Source organism: Chinchilla lanigera, unplaced genomic scaffold (genome assembly GCF_000276665.1).
Source record: "Chinchilla lanigera isolate Chin_1 unplaced genomic scaffold, ChiLan1.0 scaffold00039, whole genome shotgun sequence".
Taxonomy (NCBI): domain Eukaryota; kingdom Metazoa; phylum Chordata; class Mammalia; order Rodentia; family Chinchillidae; genus Chinchilla; species Chinchilla lanigera.
In genome coordinates, this window is record NW_004955440.1 from 3,127,945 (window position 1) to 3,148,729 (window position 20,785).

The window sequence follows — 20,785 nt, forward strand, 5'->3', positions numbered from 1 at the left end:
ATTTATATTACCTCTGTGTGTACTAAGCAACGAGGTAAGGCAGGGTAACAGTGTGCTCTTGTTTAACATTATATAAGTCACAATCAGGGTAGTGGCATTATTAAGCAAAGTGAACACACAAAGGCTTATGAGCAACTAGGACCCACTAAAGTACACAGCAAAGCAAGGCAACATTATCAGACAGAGTGTGATTTCATAGAAGAAAAAAGTGGTGTCACAGTTCAGTCTGGTACACACGTAGTTATCTAAGGCAAAGTGGTGGCAAAGAGTTACTTCTTCCACATTATATAAACAAGAGCAGAAAATTCCTGGGAACCCATGCAAAAGCATCGTATGTCACACAGATTTCTCCAGATGCCTACAGGGAATGTAAACACTGCTATCTTCATTGTAAAGCATGATTGTACCTATGCTCAGATCCTGAACTGAACCAAGGAACAGCTCCACGCCAAACATCCTTGGGTAAATACAACCAGTAGTATTACTCCTAATCAGACTAATAAATAGAACGTCTTTTAAGGCGACGCATTAGGTTTTCTTCAGGATTTACTTTGGATTCTCCTGCTTTAAGACCCAAAGAAAGTTATATTGAATTTTTATTGGTGATTCTAAGTATATGTGTTTATAACATTAAAGTGTGAGAGGTGAATTTAACATATTAAAAGCTTTATAGCATCAGGTCAGAAAGGATGATATACTGTACAAACTATTCCAGTCATACAGAACCATTTTTAGTGTCTTTTCAACTGAGAAGAACCCTATCAGACACTTCTCCTGGGGTGGCTCACACTGAGCAAGCTTTGCTGTCAGTTTTTAATTTTCTTCTATCGCAGCTTCATACTTCCTTTCATTTCTGCCAGTTCTAGGCAAAGCAGCTGAATTTCTGCATTTTCTGGGGTAGCAGCTCCTAAGTGATGCTTTAAAAAAATCCAAAGCACTATTAGGTTTCTCTGGTTCTTCATATAAGGCTACCAGCACCTTGGTCAACATGTGCAGCACCCCCGAATTCTCACAGTCCCTCTGGAACTGCTTGCGCTTCAATTTGGCGGCTTTGTAATAGGCCATAGTATCAGGGGCAATGACGTAGCTGGCGCTAGAGACAGTGGCAGGCAGGGTTGGAGCAGCACTTTTCATGCCCAAGTTTTTATTTTTAATATTAAAATATATAATTTTTTGTTTTCTTTAACTGTTAGAGTTTTTTCATTATTATATGTGCGTTATTAAAAGTTAATCTGAGAGATTGCTTCTCGGCCTTTTGGCTAAGATCAAGTGTATTAAAGTTAACCTGAGATATGAATTCACATGAAAACATCTGGGAAAGATACAGACCATTGAATTCAATTTTTTTATTTAAAAAAGTGTCACATTTTAAAGTTGAAAGAATTATATTGCTACTTTTCTTTTTTCTGATTCCTTTGAAAGTTATAGGCATAATTCCACTTTATCTCTGAATACTTCAACATGTATCTCCTAAGAATAAAGAATAGCTCAGAATCTGTGGTCTCAGAGCAGGATTTCTACCTAGGCCAGGACTTGGGTTCCATGTTCATACTCTCAAGCCCTGTCCGAGGCAGGCAAAATGGCTTTTAAGAAGTACATACCCAGATGAAGATGTAGCTTGGTATTAGAGCAATTGTGTAGCATGAGTGAGACTCTGGATTCAATCTCCCTAAAGATGTTTTAAAAAAAAAAGGGACGAAAAGAAATACATACCAAACTGGTAGACTGCGCTAGGTGGCATGTATCTGTAACCTCAGCTACTCAGGAGGCTGTGGCAAAAGGATTGCAAATTCAAGGCCAGCCTGGGCAATTTAACAAGGTCCTGTCTCAGAAATTAGTAGTACAGTTCAGTGGTAGGACTCCCTGAGTTCAACCCCCAGTACCAAATGGGGAAATAAGTAGATACCCAGATACAAAAGTGATGAAATGGTCAGTTTGTCATTAGTTAATTTACTGTGGTTTTTCATCTAGATATGGTAAAATTGCATTTGATTTTCTCAAAAGAAAATTCTACATGTGGTATAGAATGAAAAAATACATTTTTAGGTATTAGCGCAAGAGTGGTCTCACACTCAGAAATTATGAAACTATACGGTAAGATTAATAATGTCGGTATTTCCAATGTTCCCAATTATCCCAATAATAAACCTCCTCAGAAAATTTCCCAATTTAGATTCAGTCAGGGGTTGTTTGTTACATTTAATTTAGGATTGCTTAAACCCAAACAGTTCCCTCGTTTTTGTTGGCATTTTTCATGAGTTGGACACCTTTTGAAGAGTGTAGGCTTGTTGTTTCTAGAATGTTCCATGATTCTGTCCCTGTTCTATTGTTGTGAGATTTAGGTTAAACTTTCATTACAAACATTACCTAGGCAGTTGTTTGTCCTTCTTATTACTCACATCAGAGGGCAACTAACATCAAATGTATACGTTATTGCCGAGGTTGATGTTAAGTTTTATCGTTTGGTTGATGACACTTTCTGGATCTTTCCATCATTAGGTATTCCTTTTCCTTTCTAACAAGATTCTTTGAAACTGTGAATATCCTGTTTTTCAGAAATGTTCCTCTTTTGACATCCATTCGTTTTTGCTTAGTTATTTCATTGATAGTTAAACCTTTTTGTTTTCACAATTTTATTCCTTCTAAATCCATTAGCTTGTATTATTTAGAAGTGTTTGGTTCATCGCCTGCTTTCTACCTGCCCTGCTTTTCCTCAGTAGATGTATTATTGGACACCAGCACCAGGTTAATAGAAAATTTCTTATGCGCTGCGAAGTCAGCTGGGTGTGATGGCCCATGCCTGTAATCCTGGCTTTTCTTTCTAGTTTTTCTGTTTTTTTTTTTTTTCCTTAGTTGTTTTAGCTAAGTACTTATCTCTTAAATGTGTTTTAATTTAAAGTGATATGCCTCACTGTATATTTTTTAAAATACAGATTAACAAAAAAACTTGAAGAAAGGAGAGAAGAGAAAAGGAAAGAAGAAGAACAGGTAAAGTTCATGCACGTAGCATTGTTTTATCCTTCCCTTAAGTGGGGGAAGTTTTGATTGTTTTGTTCAATTTGACAGACCTGGAATGACTTCCTACTTAGGTTCATGTGGTAGCAGTGTTGCAGTGAAGGGAATTACTTGCTTTCTACACTCAGATGATAATGTATACTTCATGGAGGTTTTTTTTGTTGTTGTTTTTTATAAATTGCTAGGAGTAATATTTTTTTTCCCCTAAGCAGTGCGTCTTTTAAGTATGAGAGGGACTTGGACAAAAATGGACTTGAGGTAGAAGATCAAATTTATTAATTCCCTTTTGTGGCAAAGAAATGTATAGACATTCTCAAGTCAGGCAGGTTGGCACACGTGTATAATCCCAGCACTCCCGGCAGGCTGAGGCAGGAGGATCATGGTGAATTCAAGGTCAGCCTGGACTACATAGCCAGTTTAACAGCAGCCTGAGCTAAAAAAAAAAAAAAACAAGTGTAGTGTGCTGAATTTTTCTGGTAGTGTTGCTGTGTCTTAGTTCACCCCTCATTTTTCTCACCATGTGCACCTCACTGCATCATCTCTTTGGAGCTCATTTCCTTCAAATCACCAAAGCCAAATCACTGCTGTGGTCATCCATGGAGGGCAACACGTTTGCCCTAAAACACCAAAGACCTGTAATTCTGCTTGTCTTCAGGTTACATGGACTGTTGTAGCCTGAAACTGGCAAAACTTTACAAGGTGTATAGACATTTGTCCTTTAACCGTGCTGTGAATAAATTCTATTAGATCTCTGATTTCATGAAGTTCTACTGTCGACTCTACCGTAATAGTCAGCTTTCTGTGCTTTCAAAATAATACCTGGGACAGATTATTAACATTTGTTTTTGGTTCATAAAATTTTCTTTCTCTTTGATTCAGAGAGAGATTAAGAAGGAAATTGAAAGGAGAAAAACTGGAAAAGAAATGTTGGACTATAAAAGGAAACAAGAAGAAGAATTAACAAAAAGAATGTTGGAGGAAAGAAACAGAGAAAAGGCAGAAGATAGGGCAGCTCGAGAACGGATAAAACAGCAAATTGCATTGGTAAGCTTTTTTTTTTGACTCCATGGTTTTAGTGAAATTATTTTCCCATGTAGAGTCGCTTTGGGTTACAGCCAGATGGTGCACACAAAAATAGTGGGCTGGGCTCAATTGCACAGCGTCTGCGTGGCAAGTGCAAGGTCCTGAGTTCAATTCCTAGTAAACGCCCCCCCCCCATACTGGGCTTTAGTGATTCAAAGAATACCAGACCTTGTTTTTCATTTATTACTTTTCTCAGTAAATTTTTCAGTAAAGACAGCTTTCAAAGATTACCTAGAAATAAGGTAAGTGATTATATAACAATTGCTAATGAAAAGCATTTTTGGAGGGGACATTCAAAGGATTTAGGCACATCATAAAGCTTAGGATGCCCTCACCTTTAGGGTGGTTTTGTAGCAATTGCTTTTAGAATTCAGCAGCTGGACTAGATATAAAGACTACACCTATTTCAATACTGGTTGTTCATTTGATCGTTCTGCAAGTATTTATTCAGCATCTATGTGCTAGACCTTGTTCCAGGCTCTAGAGATACAATAGTGAGCAAGTTCCTGTCCTTGTTTGTCTAATAATAACTATGCTTCCTGACATGGTTGGTAAAATTAATAGCAGATTCAGGATGACCAGAGTTCACATGGATTGAAGGGATTTCATATATATTTGTTTCTTGCGTTGGAAGTGTATGAATAGATCATTCTGGCAGTGAAAGATAATTACTCATCTAATGATGTTTTAATTAAAAGGATCGCGCAGAGAGAGCTGCTCGTTTTGCAAAGACAAAGGAAGAAGTAGAGGCTGCCAAAGCTGCTGCCTTGCTGGCCAAACAGGCAGAAATAGAAGGCAAGAGGGAATCATATGCTCGAGAAAGAAGGTATTTCTTGCTGGGGTTTTTGTTTTGTTTCTTTGAGACAGGATCTCACTATGCAGTTTAAGTTGGTCTTGAACTGTATTTCCCAGGCTGGTCTCAAACTCGGGGTGATCCTCCTACCTCAGCCTCCCAAGTACTTTTAAAAACAGTACCTCAAGGTAGGTGTGGTGGTACATGCCTAAAAACAGTATCTCAAGGTAGGTGTGGTGGTACATGCCTATAATCCTAGCCCTGTGGGAGGCTAAGTCAAGAGTATTGCCTTGAGTTCGAGGCCATCTGGGGCAACTTTGTGACTTAGCAAGGGAGGGAGGGAACAAAAGAAAAGAGAAATTAGTGCCAGGCATGGTGACACGTCTACAAGTCCTCACTTGGGCGGCTGTCAGCCTAGATCACATGTAGGCTACATGGTGAGTTCAGTGACACATAGCCTGGCAACATAGTGCGACCTTGTTTCAAAAAGACCAGACAAATTTCTTAAAAGAGAACAGGTAGGATGGTGGTGCTGAGGCTATAGCTCGGTGGTAAAGTACTTGCCTAGCAGGCCTGGGTTTAATCCCTTAAATGTCTTCCTACAAAGCTGGAGTGATGAAGACATTGTCATGCTGGCATAAGGATGAATGAATGTGTCAGTCACTATAATAGAGTTGATTTTTTTAGAAATTGTATTTATGATAATTTTTGAGAAGGATACCAAACTATTAAATGGGGAAGTATAATGTTTTCAACAAACTATACTTGGACAAGAGGTTATCCACATGCAGTAGAATGAATTTGGACCCTTACCTCATACCATGTAAAATGTCAATTCAAAATGGGTCATCTAAAAAAACAAAATAAAACAAAAAATGGATCATCCACCTAAATGTAAAGCTGTGTAAAGTATAAATTTTTAGGGGGGAAAAGGAAAGCTTTGTGATCTTGGAGTAGGCAGTGGATTCGTAGACAATGCCAAAAGGCATAGGCATCAAAAGAAAGATTAGACTTTGTAAAAATTTGAAACATTTTTGTTTCACAAACTGAAAAGACAATATATAAAATTGGAGAAAATATTTGCAAACTGTATATTTAATAAGAGACTTGTATCCAGAATGTGAAAACCTATAATTCAACAATAAAAAAAACCCCAATTCAAACATGGGGAAAGGATTTAAAGGGGCATTTTTCCAGAGAAGAAAAGCCAATGTTCATGTGAAAAGGTGCCCGCATCATAAGGGGACACAAGACTATAATAAGTGATGATCACTTCCCTAGTCGACCCAAGTCCCTGGGTTGATCCCTTGCCCTGCAAGAAGCAAAAACAAAAGCACACGTACCCCACAATAAGATAACATTTCGCATCCATAAGAATGCCTAACCCTGCTGAACATTTTAGCGCATGCCTGTAATCCCAGCATTTGAGAGGCAGGAGGATCCCTGAGTTCTAGGAGACCCTGAGGTACATAGTTAGTTTAAGGCCAGCCTGGACTACGTAGTGAGACCCTCTCTGAAAAACAAACGAAAAAAGAATGCGTACATTTAAAGAGATAATAACAAGTGTTGGTGAGGAGATAGAATTTGGAACTTCCCTGCATTAACATTGGGATTATAAAATGGTAAAAAGGTGTAGCTGTTTTGGAAAACAATCTGGTAGTTCCTCAAAATGTTAAATGTAGTTACCATATGATCTAGCAATCACTCTTAAATACATATCCGAGAGAATTGAAAACATACTCACACAAAAACCTGTACATATGAATATTCTTAGCATTATTCATAATTTTCATATTCAAAATGTGACAGTAACCTAAATGGCGATTGAGTATCTTCATTTAGGTGTTTGTTTTTTTTTTTTCCTCATCTTTTTGAGACAGGGTCTTGCTATGCAGTTCAAGCTGGCCTTGAGTTCACTTTGCAGCCCAGGCTGGCCTCGAACTCACAGTGATCCTCCTACCTCAGCCTCCCAAGTGCTGGGATTACAGGCATGCGCCACCATGCCTGGCATTATCTTTATTTAACAAAATATATATCTTCTACAGCTGCAATATTGACCAATAAAGGGGAATAAAGAACCAATACATGCATAGATGAATTTTGAAAACATAATGCTACATAAAAGAAACCAGTTAGAAAAGATCATATATTGTATGATTCTCTTATATGAAATGTCCAAAAGAGGCTAATCCATGCAGATAATAGATTAATGGTTGCCAGAGAGTGATTGCTAATGGGTTTCTTTGGAGGTAGTAAAATGTTCTGGAAATAATGGTAATGGTTAACTCTGAATATATTGAAATCCACTGGGTTGTACATATTAAATGGGTGAGTTATATGAATTGTCTCTCAGTGTGGTGTTAATAAACAATGAAAGCTCTGATGTGAAAGGCAGTCTGTTGTCGTTGCATGTTTCCACTTCCATTTCCTTTTTTTAATGATACAGTTTGAAAATCTGTAAAGGTACTAACTTGAATTTTCTTTTTTTGTAGCACTGTGGCAAGAATTCAGTTTCGTCTGCCTGACGGTTCTTCCTTTACAAATCAGTTTCCTTCTGATGCTCCTCTAGAAGAAGCAAGGCAGTTCGCAGCACAGGTGAATTAAGTTACAGTAAAAGTCTTGCATTAAAGTAAAAAATGGATATAGAGGTTATTAAAATGTAGAAGGGGAAATTTTAAAACAGAAATTGACAGATATGAGTAAATCATGAATTTACCTTTGAATTGTAACCTACTGGAAATCTAGATAGGATATTACATTTTATATTTTAGAAAATAAGACATGAGTAGTTTCCAATTTTTTTTTTTTTATTGTCTAGTTCCTTATTTAGAATGGATTCTGGGCATAAGGGGTCTTTTAGGATCCAGGTTTATCATATATGCTGATACTTTTCTTGTGTGTTCCTGTGTGTGACTACAAGGTTAAAATTAGGGAGCTGGGTGTTAGGGTCCCATCTTTCCATTAGTCCCTTTTCCCCCATTTATTCTTGACTGTCACTTACAGGCCCCAAGAGGGTACTGAAAAATCTGTCTTCCTGTGCTCTTGAACTGGGTTGAGCAGTATAAAAACTTAATGTAAAAACTGTTTCCCCATAAGCTTTATACCACCCCAAGTAGGCATTTCATTCTTTCTTTGTCTTGGAACCTATCACACGGTGTCCCCTACCCTGTGTTATACTGCTTCTACAAGAAGTAAATGAAGAGAGGCTACTTGAGAAAAAAAAGAAATTGTGTCTTATTACAACCATTTCAGTACGATGATTATATTCTATATTCTTGTATGTCCTTGTGTTAAAGTTAAGAACAGTAAGGGGTATGTATATGATCTGCATATATCTATCCTCTAGGGAAAGATAAGCAGTTGTTTTAAGATTTTTACAGGTATAGTGATTTAATGTTGTGAGGGTCATTGTGTTCCCCACTGTAAGTTCTGGATCTGAGATTATGTTTATGGTATAGGTTGATTAGGAACATTGAGATAAGGAGGCAGTCCATTCTTGAAGTTATACACCAGTGTATATTTGAGAGATACTATAGGTTTGGTTCCACACCATTGCAATATAGAGTCATACAAATTTTTCAGTTTCCCAATGGATATAAAGGTTATTTTTATGTTATATCTGTAAAGTATGCACTTACATTATATCTTAAAACTAAATCTGTTTGAAAAGGAAATAACAGAAGTGACACAGGCCCAAGCACATAGTTTTAGCAAATGGTGTTATCAGACTTACTCAGCAGGGTTGCCCCAAACCTTAAACTTCCTTAAAAAAACAAAAAGAGGGGCTGGGGATTTAGCTCAGCGGCAAAAGCGCCTGCCTGGCAAGCGCAAGGTCGTGAGTTTGGTTCCTGGTACCGGAGAAAAAACAAAACAAAACAAAAAAAAAACCAAAAAGAGTTTGTGCAAAGCACATTATAGCAAACTGCAATAAAATGAGGTGTACTTGTGTGTAAGGAAAATACTGGTGTATTCTAGATTTTTAATAGGAAGTCCCTATAATCTAATACGTATTTATGAGATGTTACATACATTTGCCAAGTAATACTGAAAACTAACAAATAACTGCAGCCATACTTAAAGGAGAAACGTAATTGTCCTTTTTTGCGGTGCTGTGGACAGACCCACAACCCTGTATGTGCTACAGCTGCTCTGCCCCACAGAGGTGTGTACCAGCCTGTAATTGTCCTTTTTAGTCAGATTATTTGTCTAGTTTTTGGAACTGTTCTTGCTGTTTTGTGGTTATCATTCAATTTTAGAAGCTTTATAAAAAAGTAACCTTTCAGTTTACATTTATATAAACTCTGAATTAAGACAGTTTTAATTACAGCAGTCATTTTTTAATGCATGTGAATAACAACAGTATTTTAGTTTCTGAAAGACACTTGTAAAGTTTTTACTGTTGTGTTACAGACTGTTGGCAACACTTACGGTAATTTTTCATTAGCAACCATGTTTCCCAGGAGGGAATTTACCAAAGAAGATTATAAAAAGAAATTACTAGATTTGGAACTTGCCCCAAGTGCTTCAGTGGTGCTGTTACCAGTATGTATATACTTTTTCTTTTTTTTTTAATACCTCTTACACACTTTTCTGGTTGTTTTATTTTTGGTCATTTCTTATATTAGTAGAAGGAAAAATAACGGTGTCCTGTGGTAATTAAAATCCAAATTATCCCCCCCCCAAATTTTTTTTTTTTACAGTTATCCTATGCTTGTTGTATTTTTGTTGTTTGTATCCTTGCAAGGCACTAGTTTAATTTTCAGTTTTTCTTCACCTAGTTTTGTTTACAAAAAGTTACTAGAGGAAAATAAAAAATACAGAAACCAGGTGTGGTTGTATATGCTAGGAGGTTGAGACAGGAGGATCACAAGTTCCAGCTCAGCCTGGGTAACATAGTGGCTTAGTGAGACCCTATCTCTCAAAAAAAAAGAAATATGGAGTAGCCCAGGTATGGTGGTGCATGCCTGTAATTCCAGCACTTGGGAGGCTGAGGCATGAGGATTTCTGGGAGTTCAAGGGCAGCCTGGGCTACATAGTGAGTTCAGGCCAGCCTGACTATTTAGTGAGATGCTGTCTCAAAAAAAAAAAAAAAAAAAAATCCCAAAACCAAACAAATGCAGAATATCTGTCTAAGCTACAGATTTGATGTCTTTTGTTTATATATGATTCTGTTTTTTACCATATCTTTAAAAAATTATAACAAAATTTCAAATGTATTATCCTCTTTGATCCTTACAAAAGGAAGCTCGGAAATCTTGATACCAAAGTCCCAGGTGACAGAGCTGGAATGAGATCCTGGCTCTTCTGAGTTTAGTTTCCCTATAGTCTAGGAGCCCTCCCAACACCTTACCTAAAACAACCCTATATTAATCAGAATTTTTTTTGGGGGGGTGGGGGGCTTCTTTTTGAGACAGGGTCTCGGTATGCAGTTGAGGCTGATCTTGAGCTCACTTTGTAGCCCAGGCTGGTCTTGAACTCACAATGATCCTCCTGCCTCAGCCTCCCAAGTGCTGGGATTACAGGCTTGCACCACCACCTGGCCAGAATTTTATTTTATTCACTGAGCTTTGAAACATTTTTTGGTCAGCAAGAAGGTTTATTTCACCATTGAGAAGTGCCTTTTAATTTGTATAGCTATTCTTAAAAATTGGAGCTCCAAGAGTTGCCTAGAAATTTATATAGAGTTGGAAAAAAAAGAGCAAAAGTGGTCGTTGTTCTTGCAACAATCTCAAATCCATAGGACCTCATTTTCCAAATAAAAGATGCAACTAGGAACCTTCAGTGATGGGATTATGCTGATGCAGTCTTTATATAGGTGTATTTTTAAATTTCTAGGCAGGAAGACCGGCTACATCCATTGTACACTCCTCCAGTGGAGACATTTGGACATTGTTGGGAACAGTACTTTACCCATTTCTTGCCATCTGGAGATTGATCAGCAACTTCTTATTTAGTAACCCTCCTTCTGCACAGACTTCAGTGAGAACACCATCACCAGAACCTGCAAACCCTGCATCATCTGGCAAATCAGAGAAAAGGTATATGTCTGTTTTCCTTATTCATTTATAAAATATTTAGGTAATGCTTAGTACCTTTTTCAAAATGAAGAATTATGTTACGGATACTTTATTACTGGTATATGTATGTCCTGTCCTCACCCCCCCATGGTAGAGAGAGAAAAGAAGTGTTTTAAAATGTGTTCTATGGAAAGGAACTTTTATCTTTTGGAGATGGGGGTCTCACTTTGTAGTTCAGGCTGGCCTTGAGCTCACTTTGTAGCCCAGGCAGATGTCGAACTCTCACTGATCCTCCTGCCTCAGCCCCCTGAGTGCTGGGATTACAGGTGTGCGCCACCACTCCCAGCAAAAAATATAATTCTCAACAGGAATATGAAATGGTCCTAAAATCACCTTTGAGTTGAGTGTGGTGGCTGGCACATGCCTGTAATCCCAGCACTCGGGAGGCTGAGGCAGGAAGATCATTGATAGTTTGAAGCCAGCCTGAAGTGCGTAATGAAACCTGACTGAAACTGACAAAACAAAAAAGAGACCTTTTATTGCAGATAGCAGAGGTTTGAGTGGTAATACAGATAACACTAACAGTTTTAACTTGTACCTCTTTATGGTTACAGTTGTACATACTTGAAGCAAGTAAACAGGATGCACTTTTCTAGAAGAGGAGATTATACTTCCTTCTAATAATTACTACATTATACAGTGGTTCTTTGGTTCTTGAACTTAATCCTTTCCACGATTTTTGTCACAAACCGAATTGGACAAGAACCAAATTGGATTTCCCCATAAGGTCAAAATTGAATCTAACCATTGAATTTGTTTTGGTTCTTTTCCAATTTAGTTCGTGACCAGAACTGTGGAATTGTTTGGGAAAGGAGGTACCGCTGGGTACAATGTTTGTTCTCGCTAAATACTCTTGAGCCTGTAACAGGCATTGTAGCACATCTCATGTCAGTCCTGTGTTATGTGTTGAGAGTCCTTGCCTCCTCCTGCTTTCTGTGGGGAGACCCCTAGTCCTGCGTTCAGTTGAGTCTGTAGATGATTTATATGGATACTGTGACTAGACTGATGAGCCTTTATCTTGACTGACTTCTTGACTACTAGGAACCAAACCCATTACATCCTTCTTACAGTACTTAAGTCAAGGACGTGGGGAAATTCTTCTGTCCTGTCTTAGAATAGCGTTTAAAGTGGGCCTTTTTAGTACTGAACTCTAGAACTCCTACTGAACAGTGGGTAGCAGCATTTAACACTGTAATAATTACTGAAATGTAAGATAATTTGCTGTGTAGGTTTTTTAAAAACATTCAAATAAAGGTTGGATTGAGGCAAAGAATGTGTTAAGGCATCTAAGAGGGTAAGGCTTTGTTCTGTTGTCTACCCCGTTACAAAAATTTTTAGCATAGATTTCAATTTCCTTCTTTTTTTTTTTTTTTTTTTGGTCTTTCTGAGACAGGGTCTCGCTGTGCAATTCAGGCTGGCCTTGAGATCACTTTGTAGCCCAGGCCGGTCTCAAATTCACAACAGTCCTCCTGCCTCAGCCTCCCGAGTGCTGGGATTACAAGGGTGTGCACCACGCCTGGCTTTTGAATTTATCTTTCTTTTTTTTGGTACTGGGAATCGAACTCAGGACCTTATACTTGCCAGGCAGGCGCTTAGGCCACTGAGCGATATGCCTAGCCCTTCCTTCCTATTTTCACATGAGGAAGTCCTTGTTCTTAGTTGTAAGTCATTCTAAAAGATTTTGAGAGGATTAGAAATCACTGATTGACCATTTTTGTCATTTCAATCATGCCGGGAACTTTGGAAGGCCTCTAGGGTGCTGTGTAGTAAGTATATCAGCTTGCTTAAATAGGAAAGGTTACTTAGCATATGGTCATACTTTCTTAAAGCTTCGTAAATCATCAAGAAATGCTGTACTTGGAAACAGAAAATATAGTTTGGTTGGTTTGACTTAGTAACAAAAGACTAATACAGTCTAGTGTACTGCATTAGTAGATATAATTATCCCCCATGCATTTTCCTACCTTGGAGTTAAAAGTAAATTTTTTTTAAAAAGGTAAAATACAGGCCAGGCATGATGGCACACGCCTGTAAGCCCGGTGCTTGGGAGGCGGAGGCAGGAGGATTGTTGAGTTCCAGACCAGCCTGGGCTACAAAGTGAGCTCAAGGCCAGCCTGAACTGCATAGTGAGACCCTGTCTCTAAAAGACCAAAAAAAAGAAAAAGTAAAATACAGCTGCCTGTACTGTACTAATGAAAGTTTGAAGAAACTTCGTGTTACTGTTATTTTCATTTTATATCATTTTCCCTCTTCTCCCTCCTTTGTGTAACAGGGAACCAGTCAGAAAAAGAGTGCTGGAAAAACGAGGGGAAGACTTTAAAAAGGAAGGAAAGATATATAGATTGAGAACTCAGGATGATGGTGAAGACGAAAACAACACTTGGAACGGAAATTCTACCCAGCAGATGTAGTGCACCGCGTACAATATGTATAGTAATCATTGTTCTCTTCCTCTACTGGAGAAGTGGGTCTGCTTTATGTTTCCCAACTGATCTATAAAGTGTCTCTATTTCTGCTTAGTGGGTATGGGTTAAAGTGTTTAACTCAAAAAGTCAAGACATAAAATAACTGGCTGCTAGGTCCTTGCATACAGTAACAACTGCTAGATGCCTAAAAAACCTGAAAGGTCTGCCAAGGCCTCTATCAGCTGCTGCTTCGGTATTTTATATTCCCTTCAGCCCTGTGCTCTCAGATGACATGTTTTGTGTAGAATACCCTTTTCTTCAAGACTCGAGTCCACACAAAGTAACTGGTATGTCACTGAGTAACTTGACTCCTAGAGCGTTTTAACTAGCCAATCAGATGATAACTTATGTTTAACTTTCCTGTTTTTGCTCATCAGCTGCAAGCAAAATCTTGTAGGTTTTAATCTTACTTAAATACTGAATAAAAAACTCTTTTCCAAAAATCAGAATGATCTTATTTTTGCTTTAAGCATCTTTTTATTGTACAAGGTTCTGTTAAGGTCATACTGCTTTGATTTTTTTTTTTTCCCTGCCAGTATTCCTAAGCTATCTCAGTAAAATAGCTGGCTGCGTTACCTTAAATATCACTGAAGGAAAGACATTTTGTGACGCTTGATGGCATTTATCATCTCTTGAGGCATTACTTTGTATAACTTGGTGGTCTTTGTTCTCATCTGATGCAAAACAGATAGGAACAACTAGTCTGTAACCTGGAGTTCCTCTCACCTTTATGCTGATACTTTATACACACTTTTAGGACCTAAAGTACCTGTGGTATAGGCCAAGAAGTATAAAAATATACATTGACTGATATGATTATTATTAAAAGATTGAAAGAGATTCTTAGTCTGACTTAACATATAATTTTGTTAGTGGAGACCACTAAACTAATGATGTTTGAAAAAAGGTGTGTGATATATGCTTTGTTTTTAGATTGGACAGTATTGCTTTTGAGTCAATATATGGGACAGTTATTTTGTAATGGGAGAAAGAAATTCTCAGCAAGCTTCTGATTTTCACCAGTGATATAACAGTGAGTTTTTAAAATGGTAAGAGTGTTGGCAAGGATACAATGAGAGTAGGCTAAGCTGTTGGTAGGAGTGAGAACCAATAGATCTTTAATATTTTGTACACTCTGATCCAATAGTTTTTCCAGAGGAATGATCATACAGATAAAGATTAGTTGAGACATATCATAAAGTATATTTATTTTACTTAGAAACTGGAAACCAACTAAATGCCTTCTTGTAGAAGTAATTTTTGATGAGGGGAAATGGTACAATACTAACTCAGTAATTCACTTTAATATATGTTTACTGAGCATCTGTTACGTGTTGGGGGAAAAGAAGCAGGATACAGAGCTGTAGGTACGCCATGGTACCAGCTTTGTAAATGCATATTATATATAGGTAAGACTACATATTAATATATGTGTAAAGAAAGAAAACAGCAAAACAATACTGGTAAGAGTGGTTATATGTGATTCTAGTTTTCCTTTTTTGCACCCTTACATTTTTCCCAGCTTTTTACAGTGATCCTGTTATGTACATAATTTAAAAAGTGAATTTGAAAAAAATCTCCAATAAGCATCCCATTTAAAGTTTTGCCATCTAATAGCAATATGTATTTTTAAAATAAACCTGCCAAGTGGGTGTGACCTTATTGCTAGAAATACGTTTATAAAAACATTGAGTACCTCAAGTCAGTTTGTCTTGAAGAAAATCAAATATAAATCTTAGGGAAATGCGCATAAAAACATACTATCTTTAGTAGGAGGATTCCTCTGTTTTACCTCTTTAAAAAATATGGTAAGATAAAAAAAAAAAAAAAAATATGGTAAGATATCCAAAACAATATATAAGGATATAATATGAAAATGAAGTCTCCCTTTGGCATCTTACCCCCAATACTACTATTCCCCAGATGTAAACTCTATTAACAATTTCTTATGTGATTTTCAGAAAATTTTTATGCATATATGAGCAAATATGTAATCTTTATTTTTAAATAAATGGGATCATATTATATATACTACCCTGCATCTTGCTTTCTTACTTATAGTCTCAGGAGACCTTCCCCTGTCAGCACGTAGCTACCTCACTCTGCGTAGCACTCTGCTTGGTGTAAGTGCCCCACCTTGTCACCCATGCTCTGGTGGCATTCAGTGGTTATTTGAAACGTTTTGTTTTATTTTTCCGTTTCAACCATTGTTACAATGAATATCCTTGAAGAGAAAGGTGTAGTCTAATGTGGAAAAATGTACGTGTTGAACATGTTTTTATAATTCACCAAGTCAAAGGGTTTTTGTGGCTTGGATTGTGAAAGATATCAAATTGGCTCCTTTAAAGGCTGTGTAAATTCAGTCCTCACCAACAGTTTATGAAAATGTGCTTTTCCCTTGCCAACACTGTATTATCATACTTGTTCGTTTTTGTCAAAGTGATAGATGAAAATTTACATGCAGTTTATATGCATTGTGTTTACCTAGAATGAAGCGGATCATCTTTTAGTATTACTGTCATTTGACTTTATTTTGAAACTGCCAGTGTTCGTTTTCATATTTTTCTTGGTTTATAAGAATTACATGTACATTAAGAAAAGTCCTTTTCTAGCTTATGTTCTAAATATTTTCTTTTGATTAATATGTGGATGGTAATCTTTTGCCACAGTATTTATGTGGTCAGACTTATATTAATGTTTTTGTTGTTTTCTTTTTTGGCGGTATTGAGGGTCTTCTTACCGAGCTACATCCTCAGCTCTTTTTTTTAGTTTTCTGAGATAGGATCTTACTAAATTGGCTAGGCTGGGCTTAAATTTGTGATCTTCCTGCTCCAGGCTCCCGGAGAGTTGTGATTAGAGACGTGCTGGTGCCATCCCCAGCTCATGGTTTTTCTTTATGGCCAGTGGGTTTGAAGTCTTGCTATCTTTCTTTCTTTCCTTTTTTTAAAAAAAATTTTTAAAAAAATTATTGGTATATGTTTGCAGTGCATAAAAAACGTATTAATCACGGGAAAGTGTACATACACATCTTGATTCGTTTTACTTCTCTGCTCTTTCCTTTCTTATCTTCCCCTGTCCTGAGACCCCCTTCCATGTCCACAGAGTCTATCTCTTGTTTCCTGTCATCTTTTTATTTTGCTCTTTTATTTATATTTTAGGCTTCTCATACAGGAGAAAATACGATGCTCAACTTGTGTTTGATTTATTTCACGTGGCATTATGGACTCAGAGTGCATCCATTTTCCTACAAGTGACTCAGCTCTACCCTTTCTGCGTGAGCAGTACTCCATTGTGTGTACAGACCACATCTGAAAAATCTGTTTCTCTATTGATGGACATGTAGGCTACTTCCAAGACTTAGCTACCAGTATTATAAGTTGTACTGCTGTAGGGGCTGGGGATTTAGCTCAGCGGCAAAGTGTCTGCCTGGCAAGCGCAAGGTCGTGAGTTCGGTTCCCGGTACCGGAGAAAAACCAAAAAAAAAAAAAAAAAAGTTGTACTGCTGTAAATGTGGCTGTGCATGTATAACTGTAATATGTCTTTAACTCTTTTAGGAAGATACCCAAAAGAGGAATAGAGGATAAAGTGGAATTCTTACTTTTATTTCTTTGTGGAATTGCCATACTGATTTCTGCAGTGATTGTACTAGTTTATATTCCCAACACAATATAGAAGCGTTCCTTCTCCCTACAACCTTCCCAACCACTGTCGTTGAGTTCTTGATAATAGCCACTGTTTCTAGCTAAAGACAGAATCTCAGTCTTTGCATTTCTGTCATGGGCAGAGATGCTGAACAATTTCTCCTGTACCCACAGCCTATTTGTACTACTGTACTTTTGATAAGTGTCTGTTCATTTCAGTTGCCCAGTTTTTGATTGGGTCTTTTATTTTGGGGGGGGTTAATTTTTTTTGTGTGTGTCTGTATATTTTTGATATTAGTCATGTATCTGAGGATTAGCTGGAAAAAATTCTTTTCTGTAGGTTTTCTCTTCACTGTTGTTTTCTTTGCTGTACAGAAGCTTTTTAATTTGGCATAATCCCATTTGTTGGCTGTTGGTGTTATTGTGCAATGCGGGTTCTGTTTAGGAAGTCTTTATTTTACCTCCCTGCAGTTTCAGTGTTTCTTTTTTTATGTCTAGGTCTTTGATCTATTTTGATTTGATTTTACTTACTAATTTTTTTATTTGATTTTAGTATAAGGTGATAGATATGGATCTAGGTTCATTCTTCTGCATGTGGATAACCAGTTTTTCAGGCAACATTTATTAAAGAGGCTATCTTTTTTTCTTCAGTGCTGTTTTTGGCCCCTTTGTCGATCAGATGGCTAAAGGTGCCTAGGATTGTTTTTGTATTCTTAATTCTAAACCATTGATCAACATGTCTTTTTTGTGCCAGTACCGTGCTGTTTTTTATTTGCTTGTCCTCTTGAGACAGGGTGTCATTTTGTAGCTCAGGCTGGCTTTGAACTCACAGTGACGCTCCTCCCTCAGCCTCCCTAGTGCTGGGATTATAGGCCACCACATCATGCTGTTTTTATCACTGTAGTTTTGTAATATAACTTGAAATCTGAGGTTGTAATGCATCCTGCTTCGCTCTTGTTGCTCAAGATGGGCTGTTTTAGGTCTCTTCAGGTTCCATATAAAATTGTTCCTTCTAGTTCTATGAGAAATGTTTTTTTATTTTCATTGGGATTACGTTCAATCTATGTATCATTTTTGGTAGGTAATATGGCCATTTTGACAATATTGCTTCTGCCTACCCAGGATAAGGGAATATCTTTTCATTTTCTGATGTCTTGTCTTTTGTTATACCATAGTTTTGTACCATAGTTTTAAGGTACCATAGTTACAAAGGTTTTTCACTACCTTGGTTAATTAATTCCTAAGTATTTTTTTGAAGTTATTGTGAATGGGATTGTTTTTCTAGTTTTTTTTCCCAGTGGGTTCATTATTGGTATACAGGAATGCTATTAATTTTGTATCATGCTACTCAGCTGAATTTAATTTTCTGCATCTTCCTATTCTCATAGTTTACATATTCTCATAGTTTTTTTTTTGGTTTGCCATGTTTGTTTGTTTGTTCATTTGTTTGTTTAAATATGTTTGTCAGCAAAGGGGTCTGCCTCCCTCTCAAATCCGTGGCTAACATCGTCAAGAGCTAACCTGTGCAATCCACCACAGTTAGTGGATCATCCATCCTTCCCTGACTTGGTGTGCAGCCTTTGTCTCATATTCTGTTCCCATATTTGGAGCAACATCTAGGCTTTTCTTTAGTGGTCTTTCTAGTCTCTGCTACCAAACTACCTTTAAAATTAGCGCTTTTTTCCCTTTTTTGATACAGAGTCTCACTGTGTGGTTCAGGCTGGTTTTGAACTTACTATGTAGTCCAAGCTGGCATCAAACTCCTGATAATCCAGCCTCAGCCTCCCAAGTGCTGTGATAACAGGCATGTGCCACCAGGCCTGGCTAGCTTTGTAATATATTTTAAAATTCTTTTTTTTCCCTCGTAGATTTATCCCAGCTCTTATAAGTGTACTTAATGTGTGAAACTTTTATCTTGTTGGCCCCCCAATGTTATGTTCAATTTTGAGACTAATGGAGGTGTAATGGACAGGTTATGATAGGTAATCTTTTTGCCACGAAATGTCTAATATCACTTTTAGGTCAGCCCCCTTCTGACAGACTTTTTCTGTTAATAGAGATAAATATACCACCCTGACTACCAGGTTGGGATTCAGGGCAGTGAAACATTTGGTAGGACTTTCTTATAGACAATTCAGGTAAGAAATACAGCAAACAGTTTCAAGCATGTTACTCTTAAATTCAGCCAGGGGGCTGGGGATTTAGCTCAGTGGCACAGCACCTGCCTGGCAAGTGCAAGGTCGTGAGTTTGATTCCTGGTACCAGAAAAAAAAAAAAAAAAAAAAAAAAAAAAAAAAAAAAAAAATTCCAGCCAAAAATCAGTGTATGTATAACTAGGGATTAGATTTGTAGCTTGCATATGAACTACATCCTTCTGCCCCTACTTTTTTATTTTCAACACAGCATTTAGTAAGCTACCTAGAATATATGGGCTAAGTATTTTAAATCTTTGTTTTTTAAGTGTTTTAAACCTCAAGTTTCACACCTATTACCTCAGCACATTCGGGGGAGGTGACAAAGACCGCATCTTTCTGTACTCCTACCACTGCTGTGGGTAGATGTTTCATGAATGGATAAACACGAGGGTGCTTTCCATTGCTGTTTTCATAATGTACTTGCCTAAAAGACATGGTCTTTGGCCTCGAGAAGCTGGCAGCAAGGCCAGCTATGGTGGCGCATGCCCATAATCCCAGCACTTGGGAAGCTGAGGCAAGAGGATCTCCAAGTTTGAGCCCAGCAGCAACTTAATGAGACCCTGTCTCAAAGTAAAAAATTAAAAGGGCTGGGAATGTAGCTCAGTGCAGAGGCTCTCTGATCAGTTCTTGGTACCATTTAAAAAAAAAAAAAAAGCAGCAGAGAAAAGCACAATTTCAGTATCATGAGGGACATTTATAAGCAAAGTAGGGGAAGGAAGAGCTGCCTGGGCAGTTCAGAGACGCCATCCAGAGGAAGAATCCATTATTTGAGCAAAGACTTGAAGGCATTTTCAGAAGACAAGACATCCTAGGTAGAAGGAATACTGTTTGCAGATAGGAAGACAAACGAGCTATTCCACAACCTGTGTGCGGTTCAGAGCTGTGACCGGTTGATGGAGGAGGGAAACAGGTTAAATGAACAAAGGTCACTTAACCTGGGCCTTCGCAGCCTGGCTTAGGGCCTTACACATTGTCGGTAGGCAGGAGAGCCAGTCAGCACAGAATGTGGTGGGCGGGTGGAGGTGAGCAGGGAGAAGCGTCAGAGCCCTCCCGTGACCGGTTCTAGTATCTGCTCCGGGGAAAACAGCAAAAAACCTTTGTCTAGTTCAGGAAAGTTAGTAGGCGCTGAAGTAATCTGTACGCTGCCATAACTTCTGTTGAACCTACTTTCTCAAGGGAGTAGGAGACCGGACACAATGCGTAGTACTGTGTTTATTTTCTGAGCACCACAGAAGTATGAGGCTAGGGGAGAGGAGACACGGCGGGGGATGGCGTTGCACTCCATCTACACAGTGGAGTTGATTTCCTATCAGAGATTCCTAGTTTTTATTCATACCTCCATCTTTAAAAACTCTGAAACCTAACAGACAAGTTCAGTATCTCCACATTTCCACAAGTCACCTGCAGGCTCCTCGGATCCCCAGATGAACTCCCAGGAGTGTAGCAAGACGCAGATTATTCCCATTGTAATCAAGAACTCAAACCCTTCTAGATTGAAGTCATCCCTTAACAGTGA

The 20,785-nt window shown here is 37.9% G+C and overlaps 1 protein-coding gene and 1 pseudogene across 1 annotated transcript in view; one reads left to right on the forward strand and one right to left on the reverse strand.

Moving 5' to 3' along the window:
- On the reverse strand, positions 1-2,922 carry LOC102009222 (annotated as a pseudogene).
- Positions 1-15,270, forward strand: part of Ubxn4 (UBX domain protein 4) — a gene marked incomplete at its 5' end in the record, with an annotated part of 37,160 nt that extends 21,890 nt beyond the window's left edge. The window contains 7 exon segments of the mRNA XM_005390763.2: positions 2,934-2,988; positions 3,895-4,059; positions 4,797-4,924; positions 7,384-7,486; positions 9,302-9,433; positions 10,727-10,929; positions 13,241-15,270. Of these exon segments, the coding sequence (XP_005390820.2) occupies positions 2,934-2,988; positions 3,895-4,059; positions 4,797-4,924; positions 7,384-7,486; positions 9,302-9,433; positions 10,727-10,929; positions 13,241-13,379 (925 nt within the window).
- Between the last annotated feature and the right edge of the window lie 5,515 nt (positions 15,271-20,785).